Genomic DNA, 18,165 nt, shown 5'->3' with positions numbered 1-18,165 from the left:
ACAGGGCCCACATTGGGGACAGTCACCTCAGGGAAGAGGCGAATAAGGGTAATGCTCTCCTCTCTTTCTAGTAGCCCCTTTCACATGCTTGAGCGTGCAGCCACACTCAAAAGCCAGTCTCAGAGAGACTTCCTTAAGCATCTGTTGAAGATTAAATGATCTCATGTGCAGCCTGTAATGATGGCCACTACCAAGAATTGTTCCCATCTGAAAGCTGCCCTGTGCTCCCTGATCCAAATCAGGCTGCTGACCTCAGAAGAGATCCCAGTGGGCAAACCACCACATCACAGAAGCTCAGCCCACCACGAGCACCACTAATTGTGCCCTTGTCTGCAGGCTCTAAGTGAAGGCAGCTACTAAAGGGCAGGGGAGCTGTGCTCTCAGCTTGTATTACCAAGTGACTCTCTCCTGAGCCTCTTTTCCAGTGTGTCTGGGGTGATGCTGTCCCAGTCCCTGCTGTGAGGTACCTTTTGTAAGGCAAAAATCACTGCACCCCTAATATGACTTTGTTAAAGCCCATATGAATTGTCTCATCCACAAGAGCAGGCGTTGGATTCAGTGCTGCAAAGTAGCCAAAGACCATCATAAGCCAAATAACCTAAATCCAGGCCCAGCCTTCATGAAGGAAGAGGCAAACCTGCCATGAACATGGATGCTTTGACCCAAACTAGCCCCCAAACCAGCACACATCTGCAGTCACTGCATTTCCACGAGACTCTCTTGAAATTACGACCAGCTCCCTGCTGTGTCTCATATTCCCCAGTGAAGGCTGCAAGTGGTAAAAGGATCTTGATGGGTAAAAGTTATGCTTCCATTTAAGAAGACCCACTAATGGCACCTTGTGCATCTGTCACTGAATTAACATCAATTTGAAACCATACATAACTGGTGAAGGGAACAGCTTGCTTACATTAGGAGGTCTGGCTGAAGGGGGACCTTGGGCTTTGCTTCTCCTGGGGGGTTGTGATCAGTGAACAGGAAAGCAGATACTTCCTTGTGGGTATTCACAGCTTTGCAGTTAGGATCCCTTAGGTAGGTTGAGACTTCTGAGATCAGTGTGGGCAAAGGGAATGGGAGACTGCAGAATAACATTTGGGGAGCAAAGGGAGGCGGTTACAGCAACCGTAAAATGCACATGTACGTTCTGGAAAGCAAAGCTATGGAACAAGAGGCACAACCTCAGGTTGCGGGGTCACTTTCACCCCCTCCCTCCCAAAGGTGCCTCTTTCTGCACCCTGACAGGAAAAACAAAGAAACTGAATGTAAAACTGCAGCGATCTGGGGCTCCAGTGCCGAAAACTTAGGTGTCTAATGCTGTTTTAGGCACTGCTGGGGGATCCAAGACATCTGCACAGGGCTGGGAGATACAGCACTGGAGCCACGGCAGGCTCCATCCCGGGATACCCCGGGGCATGGAATTCGGCACTCCCGCCCACGTTTGGGCATCTGAACAGCTCCCAGGAGCACCGAGTGTTTGGACAGTTGGAGTTAATCATGGAAGGGAAGGAGCTGCAGTGAGGTTTGGTAGCAGAGTGGGTAGAATAGGAAGGGATCCGAGCACAGGGAACAATCTGGCTTAGTCCAAGGGAAAAGGATGGGGAGTAGCACAGCTGCCAGCAGCTCGGAAAAGGCTTTCAAATTCCTTCTGCACCATGCTGAAGTTTAGTCATAAATGACAACAGGGGACCCTGGGACAGACAGATGCTCTCTGAAGGGTGTGATCTGATGGGCTTTTAGACTCTGATGTGTTCCACATGTCTGAGCGCCTCCCAGACACGTCCTCTGCACATGCTATGCAGCTACACTATCCTCCCCGCCTTGGGATGGGCATCTGGAAGTGCGGAGGGATGTTTTCGGCAGCCCACATCACAGTCTCAGGCCTGACCCCAGTTGTCAGTGGGAGTTTAGTCCCCTAACTTCCTTTCAGTGCTTTTGAAGCTGGCGGCTTGCAGGGGAGGCAGACTTCAGGTTTAGACCTCAGGTCGTGGCTTAACCCTTTCACACTGTGCATGTCCTCCCTCCTTGGGTAAAACAGGGGGTATTTCTGTGCTTCCTTTGGTGATGACAACTTTTACGCAGCAATTAATTTTTCCAGTGGAGGAATAACATAATCCTCTGAGGACAGTGTGAGCCAGCCCTTCAAGCTTCCAGTCCCTCCTGGCCCCTTTCCTCCCTTACCCTCCTACAACACAGACAGCCCCACAGTATGGAGCAGCTCAGTGCCCTCCTTATCTCACCCTTCCTCCTAAACACCCTGTTATAGAAAGAAAAGAAAGTAAGAAATAAGTAAATAAATGATAAATAAGTTGGTTAGAAACTTTTCCCAACACAAGTATTTTCAGTTTTGCTGCTCCTGAGATATCAGCAAGGAGGAAATTGTGGGTCCTTGCCGTGGCTTGGTTTATTCTCTAGATTGCACCTTCATCAACAGCTTAATCGGTGCAAATCAAATTACTCCTCCTGTTTACTTATCTCCAGAGCACTGACACTGGCAAGCGGCTTATCTCATCATGGCAGGAGCCAGCGCCTTCCTTGGGGGTAGGACAGGAACTCCACAGAAGCCGCTTGTAGTGGGAGAAGGAGTATAAATCAGGAAAGCTCTGCTGGCTCTGCTTCCCAGCACCGAGGTTACACTGCTGCTTGCTAAGGGTAGTGGGGGAAGCCAAAATGCGGGATGCCCAAGGGGTGGAGGCTGCCTCCTCCTGGTGGATGAGCAGCCTGGAAGCCAGGGTTTGGGATTTTGGCTGATTTGTAAAGAGGAGGTGATGGTGGCCCTGTCCATTGCAGTGATGTGGTTTGCAAGTGCAGTGATTTGTAGAACTGACACCGCATCCCTCGTGCTGCTTCTGTGGTCAGTCCTCCCTCCTGCTTGGGAGATGAGGGCTATGTCATGGCAGAGGTGTGGGGTAAAGGGACTGTGTGAGCACATCCAGGAGCACCTACACTCAGCGTACATTCAGTGTACAGCCAGAGTGTACACTGAGTGTGGCCCATGCTGATGCTGGGGCAGGGCATACAGCCAGCACCCAGGATACCTGGTGTCCCTGCCCATGGCAGGGGGCTTGGAACTAGATGATCTCAAGGTCCTTTCCAACCCTAACTATTCTATGATTCTATGATTTCACTCCCATGACTGAATAAACTGGCTTCTCCCACTGCCTAGAGAAGCTGTGTGTCGTGGCTTAAATTCAGTCAGCTACACAGGCTCTTTCTCACTCCTCCCCTTTCTAACCCCTGCTCCGGGAGGGATGGGGAGGAGAACTGAAAGAATGTAACTCTCATGGGTTGAGATAAGAGCAGTCCAGTAACTAAGGTATAACGCAAACCACTACTGCTACCACCAGTAATAATAATGATAAGGGAAACAACAAGGGAAGAGACTACAACCGCTCACCACCCGCCGACTGATACCCAGCCCAACCGAGCAGTGATCTAACCCTTCCGGGCAACTGCCCCCATTTTATATACTGGGCTTGGCATGCTGTGGTATGGAATACCTCTTTGGTTAGTTTAGGTCAGGTGTCCTGTCCCTGCTTCCTCCCAGCTTCCCCTCCTCCCTGACAGAGCATGAGACTCACAAAGTCCTTGGTCAGGGTAAACATTACTGAGCAACAACTAAAAACATTGGTGTTATCAGCGCTGTTCCCAGGCCAAAAGTCAAAAACACAGCACTGCACCAGCTACTAAGAAGGAGAAAAATGACTGCAACTGCTGAACCCAGGACACTGTGGCTGCCCCATCCCTGGCAGTGCTCAAGGCCAGGTTGGACAGGGCTTGGAGCAACCTGCTCTAGTGGAAGGTGTCCCTGCCTGTGGCAGGGGTTGGGACTGGATGAGCTTTAAGATCCCTTCCAACCCATTCTATGATTCTATGACTGCTTCATGCCTCAGTTCCCCCCTTGGTGACAGTGTCTGCACACTGCCCTGCTATGCCCAACATGGCAGCCTGTACAACTGAGGCAGGAATATGCCTTTGTTGTTGCTGTGTTTCACATCACCAGGAGCACGCTGGAGCCTTGGGCAACACCAACACAAGTCTGCCAGTGCCTGGGTAGATGAACTGACCCTGCTCCTGCGAATTTTATGTTGATTATGGGGCAAAAGCAGCACTGGGTATCATAAGACACCCCGTGGGGGTCACCCCCACCCAGCCAGGCCACCTTCACCCCTCCCAGGTCCTCTCTGTGCACCCACAGCCCCGAGGGGAATGCTGCTGAGCCAGAGCACAGCTCCTGGAGGGATAATCAACCGAATCCCGGTTTTCCCTTGCCGTACATGTGTCCAACCCGTACTAACCCTGCCAAGTGAAACGGGCGCCTTCCCCCGTCCGTCCCTCCCTCCAGCACCGGGGCCGGACGGGTCGGAGCCGCCCCGCCGTGGGACTGCCCCCGGCTGCTGTGGAAGCGGGGGGGGAACGGGCGGGACGCGGGGCCGGGCCGGGGCGGGGCGGAGCGGGGAGCCGCCGCCGCCGCCGCAGCGCCGGGAGGAAGCGGGGCTGGGTGAGGGCTGGCGGTGAGGCGCTTCACCGCCTGCTTGTTCTCCCCGCAGATCTTCCAATGGAGGCAGCTGGAGAACCTCTATTTCCGCGAGAAGAAGTTCTCGGTGGAGGTGCACGACCCGCGCAGGTGAGCGCCGAGACGGGACGAGAAGGGATAAGCTGTGCGGAGACGGGACGAGCCCTGCCGAGCCGGGCTAAACCGGGCTGAGCCATTTCGAGCCGGGCTTTGCAAGTGCTGAGCCGGGTTGATCCGTGCCGAGCTATTCTGAGCTGGGCTGATCCGTGCCGAGCTATCCCCAGAAGGGCTGAGCCATTCCGAGCCGGGCTTTGCAGTGCTGAGCCGGGTTGTTCCGTGCCGAGCTGTTCCGAGCTGGGCTGATCCGTGCCGAGCTATCCCCAGAAGGGCTGAGCCATGCCGAGCCAGGATGAGCCCTCTCGAGTTATTCCGTGCAGGGATGAGCCGTGCCAAGCCATTCCGAGCAGGGCTTTGCAGTGCGGAGCCGGGCTGAGCCTTGCCGAGCCGGGATAAGCCCTGCCGAGCCATTCCGAGCCGGGCTTTGCAGTGCGGAGCCGGGCTGAGTCGTGCCGACCCATTCTGAGCCAGGATGAGCTGTGCCCAGTCATTCCGAGCCGGGCTTTGCAGTGCGGAGCCGGGTCGTGCCGAGCCATGTCCTGCCGAGCAGCGCTCCCCACGCTGCTGTGCGGGGCTGGCTGCGCTCGGTAGCCGGGGAACCCCTAATGAAGGAGCAGCGGGCACCACACCGGGGGCTGCCGCTTCCTTCCAGCGGGGCAGTAAGGTTCGGGTGGGTGTTTTCCAGGATGTGTTTCCTCTGGGCTCCCAGCGGTATTTGTTTTCCTCTTCCCTCTATTTTGGCTGCCGGCACCCCCATACATGCAGGGAGGAGTTGCCTTGTCCCCGTGTTGCACTTGGAGCCCGGAGATGGGCACCAGATCTCGTACTCACATGTTTCCTTGTAAATAAATATTCAGTAGTGCAACTGAAAGGAATGGCACGGTACCAGGGCTTTACCGGCTGGCTGGATGGGAGCCCATCAGTCTTTTTGGCACGGGAGCCTTTCTTTTCCCTTGCTTTACAAACCTAATGTGAGAGAGAGTGAGTTTCAATGACTGTGCTACATCTAATCAAGTGCATTCTGCACCCTCTGCTTGTGTGTGCTAGTGGATGGTGACTGTGGTGACCTGTGTTGCTTTGTAGGTTGTTCTCACTAAAAGCAATGTCCCACTTGCAAAATGAGTATGAATCGCTCAGCTGTGAGCCTGTTTCACCTGTTTCCCATGCCTATCTGTCTGCTAATGCATGTACTTTTACTAGGAGAATTTTGCATGCAGTTTCTATGCATATTTGCCCTGATATGAACACAACACACCAGTCCAACGGTGCCTGGCTCCATAGGTGCGTTCTGTTAAAGCAGTAACTGAGTGAGCAGCTCAGATCTTGAGCAGCTCCAGGTCAGCAGAGCCTTGAGGCATCTGCTTAATATTAAGCATGTAAATAGTAGCATGAAACCTGGCAGAGCAAAGTTGAGAATACGTTGGGAGGGCTTCCAGCCACAGGAGCTGTGGGTGCTGCACTCCTTCCCCACCAAACATCTGAAATGCATGCTGCAAGACACAGGCAGCAAGAAGCCTCTCAGCACCCAGGCTGGCCCTTTTCCTGGGAGCAGCGATCATAGCATCCCAGACTGGTTTGGGTTGGAAGGGACCTTAAAGCTCATCCAGTTTCATCCCCCTGCCACGGGCAGGACACCTTCTACTAGAGCAGGTTGCTCCAAGCCCCTGTGTCCAACCTGGCCTTGAACACTGACAGGGGTGGGGCAGCCACAGCTTTTCTGGGCACCCTGTGCCAGCGCCTCAGCACCCTTACAGGGAAGCAATTCTTCCTAATATCTAATCTAAATCTCCCCTCATTCTGTTTAAAGCCATTCCACTTTGTGCTATTCCTACGTGCCCTTGTAAAAATGCCCCTCTCCAGATTTACCCCTTTAGGTATTGAAAGACTATTATAAGGCAAGGAAATAGTTATAATCACAAGGGAAAGAAACCAAATAGCTCTGAGATCTCAGAATCATGATCTTTGCAACTCAGTGTCATGCATGAAATGTGACCACACAGAGGAACCTCCTCTGTGTTGTTTGTATTTATATGATGGGAATTACTGACACAGAAGAGCTTCCGTTTTTCATTTCATTGTGTTCAACACCAGGAGGACAAAACCCCATTGCAGGTTGTCAGCCTGGTACTTCCTCACTACAAGGAAATGAATGCGGCTGGGTTTTGTACCCACAGAGTACCATCACCCAGGTCAAGACGGTGCTCTGTAAAGCAGAGCAGCACATTGCCGTTACATGGTGGGAATGCAGCTCAGGTTGTAGCCTCTTGGCCAAGCGGGATGGACTCCTGCAAGGAGCTGTTTGGCAATGTGGAGGTGGAGGAGTAGCCAACACAGTGCTCTCTCCACATTCCTCTCCATGTAGCCAAACCAGAGCCTGAGTCAGCGAAGCCACAGTCACAGGAGAGCAAGCACTGCTCCATGGTTGTGGCCAGGGCTGGGCAGCACAATGCGTGTTTTTAAGCTGCACCTCAGCCCATGGCTTCCTGTCCCAAACAAGCCATTTAACATCTCTTCATTGCGATTGCTTATCCTTTAAAAGAGGGAAATGATACATTTTAGGGGGTATCAGCAGGGTTAATTCCAGAGGGACATGCAGGGGAGTCATGGAGAAGAACACCTATGGGCCATGTCTCACAGGTACCCAAAAGATAGCTGTGAAAAGCGAGTCCACAGCTCTGACCAGCTAAGTTTGCAGGCTTTTTAACCGGGGCTGCAGATTTGATAGGAAGCATGTACAGATCCCAAAAAGAAAAATTATTGGAAATTACTGCTTTTAAGATGAGAAGATGAATGGCTTGCAGAGAATGTTTCTGTGAGTTCAAAATGCGTAGCTGCATTTGAACTGAATAGGATGAGATCAGAATTAAGGCTTTAGCTCATGTTCAAGTGCCTTAATGTCTTAAAGCCTGATACACTGTGGTAGTTTATGTCCCTTAAACTAACATAAAGCATCCACAGTTGGATCCCCTTTCCAGCCTCAAATGCGAGAGCACTGCCTACAGTCCCTGTGCAGTGACAGGGTGAAGCAGCCCAGCACATGCCCTCATTAGGACCATCAGTTGCTGCCCTGCTGCGTCTGTAGAGAGCTTTCTCACGAGAACACTGCTCATAATGGGAGCAGGTCTTCTGCTCCAGCCGCATGGAAAGGACTCAGCACGGGGTAACACTGAAACATGAGATCCCAGCGGTTTCAGGCCTTGTTTGCATTGGCCATGGCTGTTTTCTTGGAGATATTTCACTCCAATTTGTAGCTTTGCAATTGGACTGTAATGCATTTTGCAGCACTGAGAAGGCTCTGACACAAGAGCTGTCAGCCCTTGCCCAGGCTGAAGTTCCCACTTTGCTGCAGAGCTTTGCTTTGCTTTCACTCTTGCCCCTCTCACAACTTCCTTTGACCATGGGCCTCCCCATACTCACCTACAAGGTGGTAGCCCACAGGCACAAGAGGAGAGGTGGCCAGTGCAGATACAGGAGGGAAACCACTGTCTTAGCAAGGCTTGAGGACTTCTAAATGCTGGTAAAAGGGTTGGCCATCCCTTGCAGTCCACAGTAGAACTCCTGGGCTGTCCTGCAGTGTCAGCTCCACATCTGCCTTGCACAGAATGCTGCTGGCTATGGGTTGTGGCAGCCCCTGCATAGCACATCCTGCACTGGCCTCTCTACACCATCAATGTTCCTGTGTTATAGGCTGTAACAGAAGTGCCATGTTTCTGAGCTAGCTTCTATACCCATGCTCTCATCATAATTATACTCCACCGCAACTCTTCTTAACAGACTAGAGAGGAGGGCCTCATATATTTGGGGCTCTGTAGATTGGTGGCCTGGTTTACTCCAGCCAGTGCTACATCCCTGCAGTGAAAGGAGTTCTGCAACCAGGACACTGTGTGTGAAGGTGTCAGGGGCTGGAGCCGAGGGTTGGGAGGACTACTCAAGCAGATCTGTACAGCTGTGCAAGCATGGGGAAACCTAACCTGTTCCTTTTGCTAATGATTGAGGACAATTGGGAGTCACGGAGAGGAAACATTTAGTTCTCATTTTTCCTGGGTTTACATTCACTCAGCTAATTGCCGAGTCACATTCTTCTCTCCAGGGCACGAGGCAGCCCTCTCCAAGCCTCACAATTGCCCTTTCCCATTACACCTTGGCAAGTCCTGCTACATCTGTTTACAACTGAGGAAATAAAGGTATTTTAAGAGCTTCTCCCACATTCCCTAAAGCAGCCATTGGTCCAGTGGATCTTTAGTTGTCACCTGGGTCCTAATATATGAGAGCCACTGGCCAAAGCCAGAAGTAGTGGAGGGTGTGAGGACTTTGCCTTGGGTGTCTCAGCGATTGATGAGACACACGGGATTCACACATGCTTTGGCATTGGTGACTCCCCTGGGACACATAGCAGGTCAGCATCAGCTCAGCCAAACCCAGGAATACAGTCTGAACTGGACAAACTGGAAGATCCTTACTGTTAGTCCTCTGGAGCTTGCTAACTTGAGGAGTTATTTAGGGTAAATGCTTTCCTGGCTGATTGGCTCTTTATTGCTGTTCTCTAAGCATTTTTTTCCCATCAGCATAAGGGTGTGCACAGTAAAGAAAGCAGCTTTTACTGTTAGGCCTGTGGTAGGTTTTGCTATAGGAAACAACCTGAAGAAACCTTGGTATAACCCCAGTTAATTCTCTTCTCTCCAGGGCATCTGTGACCAGGAGGACTTTTGGGCATAGTGGCATTGCTGTGCATACGTGGTACGCCTGTCCAGCACTAATAAAGTCTATCTGGGCTATGGCCATTAGTCAACATCAGTTCTACCTGGACAGAAAGCAAAGCAAGGTAAGCATGGTGGAGGTGGGAAGTGTATGTTGTGGTGGGTGAGTCCTTCTCAGCTCCCCCCAGTCACAGCAAGGCCAAGTCCAGATGGTGGCTCCTTTCTTGCCCTCCCATTCCACTTGAGATCAAAAAAATGGGCAGATTGACTCAAAATATCTACTGGCTTTGGCCAGATTGAGGGAATTTGTGTCAAGTCCATGTCTTTGGGAGTGAGGATTGAGGGAAAGGTTGTACAGAACTGTGGCCGAAATGGAGAAGACAACGTTTACAAGCAGATAGGGTCACATCCCTGTCTGGATGGTTTCCACATGTCTTCTGTTACTTGAAGTCTGTTATAAAGTTGGGGCAGCTTCCAATAACTGAATTTAAAGTAGCTTCACACTCTGTACCTGTTTCTGAATCTGTCCCTTGCTTTCTACTATTGTATTTCCTAGAAATGATGGCTAAGGGGTATTATTTCTCTCTCCACATAGAATATCACAGCAGAAGGGGGGCAGGTTCTGACATCCTGGCCTTAAAAGAAACTGTCTCAATCTGGTGCTGCACAAAGGGCAGCTCAATACACAAAAGAAACCACCTTGAAACCAGAGGAGTGTGTGTTCTTCCTCTAATTCCTTTCATCAGCAGTAACTTTAGGCATACCCAGAACAGCAGGAGATTGCTTTGATGACTTTGAGAACACTTTGAGGCAGAAGAGAGACTTCTCATGCAGACAGCCCTCTCCCCATGAGCCTGCTGGTGTTTAACTTTACAGAGATGTGACTCAATACAGAGGCTATATTGAATGAGCACCTTCTTATACAGCTGCCTGCATTGTTCCCCATCCCTATGAGATGGCAGGTCCTCCAAATGGCTGAAACAATCTTAACATCATGCTATTGCTGAAAGCACTGCCCGCGTTTTCATGCAGGGGCTGCTCCCTCCCTTGCACAGCCCATGGACATATGAGGTCCCTTCATGATCCAGTTCAGACCACTAAACTGGCAGAAAAATACTTCTTTTTCCTGTTTTTACTTTGCTGCATTATTTTTCTGCCAGTTCAATGTTTTGGCTTGCTGAAAGTACATGAAGGGCCGTCAGTGTGCTATTAGTCCAGCTCATTCTAAACCTTCTGACATTGCTTTCCCATCATGATCTCTGTGACTTTATTGTAGAGTGGATAGTACTTTTGGGTGCCTTGGGCAGCACACATGGTTACACTCACTTTGGCCATATCCCATCTAATGCAAAGAAACAGGATTCTTCATAGTTGCTGTGAGCTGTATGGAATTTAGGGGCCTAGATAACTTCCCACCCCTAAGTGCCAGCTGTGACTATGGACAAAATACACCCTACATCAAGTATCACTTCCTGTCCCCCTCCTCTGCACCAGGGCAGTGCACAGCCCTCTCTGTTGTGCTCAGAACAAAACCAGCTCAGCAAACAAACACAACTTTATATTTTTCTGTGCTTTTAGCCAGCTGGATTTGCTGATCTAGCTGCAAGGTATTTAGGTCACAAGCAACCCACAAACAAAAGGAGATTCCCTCCTCCTCCCACTTCTTTGCTAAGAAACTGGGTCTCTTAAATGCCCAGCACTTCCCATCAGTGGCTCCTTTTGTTGTTGGCAGATTGTGTTTCAGTCTGATCTCCGCTCTCTCACACTCCTACAGACAGCACCATCCACCAGCCCCCATTTGTCAGCCTGTCACGTCTGTGATCATCTCAGTGTGCTTTGTCACAATAATGCCAGTGGTCATGCTGAGGCTTTGAAATGAAGGCCTACGAAATAATTGTGTCCCTTTCTCTGAAGGGAGCTGGTATTTTACTCTGTTGTCCTTGTCTTTGACGTGACACTATTGAGATTGATAGATCCATCAATTTGAATTGATCAGTTCATCCTGCTGGTCACTCCAGGACACTGTACTCATGTGTGCTTTGCTTTTTAAAACCATGAAACAGAGTGGGGTGTTGTGAAATGTCTTCATTTCAGCTCTCAAGGGCTTAAGACAAACATTTATTTGAGTTTCAGGTTGCATGGGCTTGCATCCCCTTAAATCTCAGCCCCCACTTCAGTCGAATCCCCAACTTCAAAGCAAAACTTAGATATTCCTTTCTTTTATGTCCAAACTTGCCATTTCATGTAGTTTTGACAAAAGAATAATAAAAACAGACTTAGAAGAAAAAGCCTGCTGGAGCTCACTGCATCTGACCCTTCACTCTGGGGGTGGAGATTAGATGGCAGGAGATACAACACAGTGATAAAGCAAGCTTGAACTCTGAGCTCCTCACATAACTGGGCATCAGTTGGATCTGCACCGCTCCACTGGACAACCCTGTTAATGTGATTTTAGAAGGAAATAAAACCAGGTTTGCCTGGATTTTAACGATTTTGCAAGGAAATGAGGTCCCAGCCTTTCTTGCAGCCCCACTTCCCATTGAACTCCTGCCAGCTCACCCAGTTCCCAGCATCTTCTCCCTGCTGATCTCTCTCTCCCTACAACCAAAGCGTAATGTGAAGGCTGAGAAGATGCCCACAGTGAACATGTCAGTGTGCAGAACTCCTGTCAGCTTCCCTTGTTTTCCAGAAGAGAGATGCAGCAGGACTTCAAGGCATGTCTTTGCTCCATTGACTGCACTGAGTCAATCAAACATTTGGCTTAGAAGGCTTGAGAAGTCCCATTTTGTGGGAATTTCTAACAGCACATTCCTCCAAGTGCGAGGCTTTTTGGCTGAATGAACCAGTAGAGAATAGGCCAAGGGTTTCAAAAAATCACCTGCAGCAAAGCCCCATCACTGCAGGCAAGAGGAATAATGCTTGTCCTCCTGCAGCTGCGGAGGCAGCAGGGACACTGAGCTCTTGATGAGCCCTTGGTGAGCCTCGGCACCCCAGCAAGTGAGACCCAGCCTGGACAGGACCAAAGAGCCAGGAGGGTCTCCAGCTCCAGTGTCTTGGCTGCCTTCCTGCTCCCATCATTGCCTGTTTTTCTCTTGGGTGACATGGTTTAGTGTGAGGTGTCCCTGCCCATGGCAGGGGGATTGGAACTTGATGATCTTAAGGTCCTTTCCAACCCTAACTATTCTATGATTCTATGATTCTATAAATCCATCCCCAGTGTCCATCTACTCTTGCATTTCACTGATGGATTTGTCTTCACCCTCTGACCTTGTCAGAACAAGAGGGAGGATCAGTTTGGCCCCATGCTTTGAAATGACTCATGAATGAGCCAGTATCCCTCCATGGAAATGAGACTTGGCAGGTCTGTGCTAAGTGCTTGGAAGGTTCCGAGCCTGGAGGGACTGCAGGGCCTGAGGGAACGCTAATGGGATGTAATCTAGCTTTCCACTATTGTGCTGTGGGTACGGAGTCTAGCCGAGGCCTTGTGCTGGCTGCTGCTCAGTGGCCTGTATGAAATGAGCTGTTGGTCTGATTCCTGCCTCTGATGAGTGGCTGTCCAAAGCACAAGACCACCCGATGCTGATGGGCATTGCTGTAGTGAGCAGAGGCAGCAGGGACTGAGCAGCATGGGAAATTAACCCCATTCCTTTCAGGAGATGTTCCATTCCCACTGTTTAGTGCAGGGCACTGTTAGCACAACTGCAGTCAGATCTAAAACCTTCTCCTGTGGCTGCAGCAGGTTTCATAGAATCATAGAATGGTTTGGGTTGGAAAGGACCTTCAAAGCTCATCTACTCCAGTCCCCTGAAATGAGCAGGGACATCTTCAACCACATCAGGTTGCTCAGGATCACATCCAGCCTGGCTTTGAATGTGTCAGGGATGGCGCATCCACCACCTCTCTAGGCAACCTGTGTCAGTGTTTTACCACCCTCATTGTGAAGAATTTCTTCCCCACATCCAGCCTGAATATCCCCTCTTTTAGTTTAAAACCATCACCCCTCATCCTACTGCAACAGGCACTGCTAAAAAGTCTCTCCCCATCTTGCTTGTAGCCCCCTTTTAAGTACTGAAAGGCCACAATAAGGTCTCCCTGGAGTCTTCTCTTTGGATTGTATCTTCTGTGGAGGAATCTCGCTCTGCCCTGCTGATCCCTGCTCTCTGGTTTGGTTTTCCTCTCTCCTGGCTCCAGGGATGCCAGGCTATGGCGTTATATCATGTTTTCCTTTGCCCTGTGTAGGGCACACATCCAGGCAGTGCTGGCTTGGCTCATCAGCCAGGACCACAGGAGCTGCATTGCCTTTGCTCAGCACTTTTAGCTGGTGCCTGGTCAAACAGGTAGTGCCAGAGCGTGCTGTAATTTGCAGTCTGAATATGAGTGGAAACAAACTACAGGGCTTCTTGCTGAAAGTTTCCTGTAAATACAGGAAAACCACTGCCTTGAAGGATTGGTCTGTGCAGACCTGGGATTTGTGCCTTTCCTAGACTTCACTGCAAGGACTCAGTATATTGGGTTAGGCAGATACTAGGTTTGATCAGTTATGGCTGTTCCTGGGGTTATCCAAGGTATGCATAACCCTGCATTTATCACCTGCAAGGGATAAATCAGCAGGACAGCAGCACTCTGAAGACTTGTTACTTCCAAAGATGTGGCATTGCAGCAAGACAGCAGTTCATGCTCAGGCTTCTTATTGAGACTTCAGTAGCAGGAAATCTCGTGACAAAAAGCAGTGATTTTCCTGTTCACCTAGCACTAATCTTCCAGAGCTATTTGGAGAACATATTTCACAGACCTTGTTTCTGACCAGAAACATCAGATCCAAGAAGCTAAAAGAGTGCTATCCTTCTCCTGGGGCTGATTTGGGGAAGGAGCAGTTGGAAATGAGAAGTGGCTAACTAACTGGTTGTAGCATTAGTGTAAGAGGGTCAGTACTGGTTGCCTGATCTGCTCTGACATCTTGGCAAGTAGTTAAGCCTCTGCACTCAAATGAGTGAGTGCACACACGCTGTTCTTTGGGTTATTGTGGAAATAAGATTGTGTGGCACTTGGGTACCTCTGAATGGTAATGATGGAGCGTATAGATACCCAAGAGTATTATATGATGATAATACTTCTGAGGGTATTTTCAGTGTAAGGCTTTCCCAGTGCTGTCTTCATTTGTAGTCTTAAATTAATCTTAAAAATACAGTGTGCAACAGGGAGACATTTTACTTTCCTTCTTACTTCAGTGATGTGCAAACAGAGGCAGGGGATCACTAAGAACTTAACCTTAAGTGTCTTACCCAAAGCACAACAACAGATCGTTGACAGAGCTAAGTGCAAAGCTCAGTTTGGTGATCATTCAGCCATCAGTTCAGCCTTAGTTCTTGTTAAAATGATTCCTGCTCCTGAAGATGTGAAACACTGAAAATCCCATCATGGCAAGCATTCCTTCTAGTCCCATCTTATGTTAGTTCCAGTGGGAACAGATCACACGCTGGTATGTGGATGTCAGTCAGCTTCTGATTTGTTAGCACTGTAATGACGAACTGTATGACTGAGCTGAGTCTCTTCTGGCCTGAGAAGATGCAGAGGTGAACGTTCAGGTGAGACCCTGTGAGGCCAGGGTGATTGAAGCTCAGCAGCACAGGGCTTGCAAGATTTGGGCAGTGGGTTGAGTTCCAAGCTCCCTGCGTTTGTGACTGAGGAGCACACATGAGGGTCAGCGAACAAGCAGCTCATTTCCAGGCTGGAGATGAAATAGCAGTCATTTTTGTGCGCCATGTTACAGACAGTGAGCTTCTTCTTGACTGTCAGTTCCCCCCTTGTTAGCGTGGCTTGTTACCTGAAGCAAATTCAATAAGCAATACATAAAATAGGGCTCACAGCATAAGCATTAGTTCAGAATTGAAGTGCTTGGAGATGACCCCAGTGAGAAATGGAGGACTGGAGAGGATTGTTCTGATGTGGCAGTTGCTATTTTAAGGTGATCCTAAGGCTCTACTGGTCAGAAAAAGGACTGAAAAAAACCCATGGCCACCCAGGACACCCTCACATTGGGTTCTTCCCAGTAGTGCTAGGGATATAACTGAATGTTTTTGGTCCTTTTGTCTATGTTAAGTACCTGCTAGAGGCTGGAGAATGGCCTGCAGATAGATGGTGAGCTACTAACAGCAGGGTTTGTATTGCAGACGCAAGGCAGCCACTGGGACTGAGCCCAACCCTGCAAGCAGCCACTATGCCCATTTCATTGCTCAGTGCCACTATAACCCCCATGCCCTGAATGTTTTCTGCCTTCGATGCCTCTGTGTGCATAAACACATCTGAGCTCACTGCTCAGTGAAGAGAATGTTCTGGAATTATCTCAGCTGAATTTTCTGGGCATCTTGTTTTCTCAAATCCTTCCATCACCAACGGAGAAAGGATAACATCTAAGGAAGTCAACTCATTCCCTCCTAAGATACGAAGAGGATGAGATGATCACTGGAGGTTCCTTCCAGCTGAAATCCTCTCCTCTTCTCTTCTCTTCTCTTCTCTTCTCTTCTCTTCTCTCTTCTCTTCTCTTCTCTCTTCTCTCTTCTCTTCTCTTCTCTTCTCTTCTCTTCTCTTCTCTTCTCTCTTCTCTTCTCTCTTCTCTCCTCTTCTCTTCTCTTCTCTTCTCTTCTCTTCTCTTCTCTTCTCTTCTCTTCTCTACTCTTCTCTTCTCTTCCCTTCCCTCCTCTCCTCTCCTCTCCTCTCCTCTTCTCTTTTCTCTCTTCTCTTCTCTTCTCTTCTCTTCTCTTCTCTTCTCTTCTCTTCTCTTCTGTCTTTTCTCCTCTCTTCTCTTCTCTCTTCTCTCTTCTCTCTTCTCTTCTCCTTCTCTTCTCTTCTTTTTCTCTCCTCTCCTCTTCTCTTCTCTTCTCTTCTCTTCTCTTCTCTTCTCTTTCTCCTTCTCTTATCTTCTTTTTCTCTCCTCTGCTCTCCTCTCCTCTCTTCTTCCCTTCCCTTCCCTCCCCTCCCCTTCCCTTCCTTTCCCTTCTCTTCTCTTTTCTCATTTACACATTATGCATGTTTACTTTCCCCTGGAGGTGTCCAGATAGTTAACAGTTGGCAGTGTACCATGGGTGACTCCTTGCCCTAGTGTGACCAGTTACTGAGCTGGGACTGGTTCTTGTTTCTTACTGAATTAATGTTAATGCTTTGAAAAGGTCCTCACAGTAGGGGCAGCTTGTTAGTCTGGACCATAATCTGAACACGTTTTCCTGCCAGTATTTTCTTCCATCTTCTCATGACAGCCCCTTTAAGTCATGTCCCCACCATGTCTTTGTCCAAAGCAGATTTGGAAAGGCCCCTCCTATCCTCTTTTAGATGTTAGAGATGATCTTTAGCCTTCGGGCTTTGCAGGTTGTCATTTCTGAAGGTTTCTTATTGTATGTGGTAACACAGTGAATCCATACCTAGTTTGTTTAAGAGGGAAAAATGTGCATGGCAAAGCAGAGAAAATAAACAACAGGAAACAATGCCAGAATTGTACCCACTTAAGAATGTAAAAAGTGCAGCAGTGAATCCCGTGCCAAATTGCTTCTATTCTTGTAAAAGAATCCAAGTTTACTCTGGAGGCCTGTTTCCTGCCACAGCAAAAGGACTTTTTCCTTCTCTGAGCTTTAGAGAAGCAGTTTTTAATAGCTCATTACTAACTCCTGTGTCCACGTCCAGTCCAAGATTCATGCCGCAAGAAGCCTGAGCGAGATTGCAATTGACCTGACTGAAACTGGAACACTCAAGACCTCAAAGCTGGCCAACATGGGGAGTAAAGGCAAGATTATCAGTGGCAGCAGCGGGAGTCTTCTGTCATCAGGTAAGTCCTTTATCCTGTAACTTGAGAGAATATGGTGGGAAGGGCCATGGCCATGGTGTGATGCGGAGCTGCACTGCAGAAATGAAAGACACTTCCCTTTAGCCTTTCTATCTATCCAGGTGTCTGTCTCTCAGCACATTGCTCCACAAACAGCACAGGCAGCAGCCTCCCCTTCTCTCATTACCACCACTCATTTCCTCTTTGGCCCCCGGATGTCATCTCCAACCTCTCACTTTCCAGCTGAGACCTCGTCTGTCTTCACAGTTTCTCCCATAATCACCCCTTGGCAACCAGTTCAACCCTAGGCAGATGTGTTTGTGAAGGAGCCCCCACCCAGCCAGTGGGAAGCTGAAGCTGGGAATTGCTGATGTCCCTCAGCAGTGTTGAGGCAGGGTGGTTTCTTCACAGAGTGCACATCTGCTTTGCTTCTCTATTGCTGAAATTTGGCTGAGGTTCCAGGCTCCAAAGAGCTATTCCCTAGCACTCTCTATCAGACTAGTAGGTTTCTTTTTGTGGCTTAGAGCACCTTCCTGTATGAGGAAGAAACAATCTATGAAAGAAATCTCAAAGAAGTTGATACAGAGGAGAACTAGTGCAGAGGAGAAGAGAAGGGGATTCAGGAGGTTTTATCTCTTTGATACTCTTACATCAGCCTGAACCAGGCAAGCTGTGTGTAAAACAGTGCTAAATGTCACTCCAGGAGCAGTGCAAGGATTGATAGTTTGCAAAGAGCTTGAAGCTGCTCGGGTGAGCAGCTCTTCAGGAGGGCAGGGTTGCTCGTATCCCTGTAATTAGCAGTTTCAGTCAATTAAATGCCTTCTGTTAAGCATCACATCGAGTTAACAAAAGTGACTGTGTTGACATGTGTAACAGTAGAGAATAACCATGCTTGACAAAGGGAAGAGTCCATCTAAGAACACCAATGCTTTAAAACTGAACCCACACTGGTGTAGCCGATCAGCCTTGCACCACTGTATCCTTCGTGTCTCTTAAAACCCACGCTTTCCTGCTTGGAAAATACC

At 49.2% G+C, this 18,165-nt stretch overlaps 1 protein-coding gene across 2 annotated transcripts in view; it reads left to right on the top strand.

Moving 5' to 3' along the window:
• The window catches only part of FRMD4A (FERM domain containing 4A), a gene marked incomplete at both ends in the record, with an annotated part of 371,294 nt that overhangs the window by 329,116 nt on the left and 24,013 nt on the right, over window positions 1-18,165 (top strand). For both annotated transcript variants that reach the window (XM_080618704.1, XM_080618703.1), the window contains 3 exons: window positions 4,548-4,624; window positions 9,314-9,452; window positions 17,002-17,143. In XM_080618704.1, coding sequence (XP_080474830.1) covers window positions 4,548-4,624; window positions 9,314-9,452; window positions 17,002-17,143 — 358 coding nt within the window. The remainder of the gene's footprint in view (window positions 1-4,547; window positions 4,625-9,313; window positions 9,453-17,001; window positions 17,144-18,165) is intronic.

Source organism: Psittacula echo (assembly GCF_963264785.1).
Source record: "Psittacula echo genome assembly, chromosome: 1".
In the NCBI taxonomy this organism is placed as follows: Eukaryota; Metazoa; Chordata; class Aves; order Psittaciformes; family Psittacidae; genus Psittacula; species Psittacula echo.
Note: the sequence above shows the minus strand (reverse complement) of the source record. Positions and strands in the feature narration are given on the sequence as shown.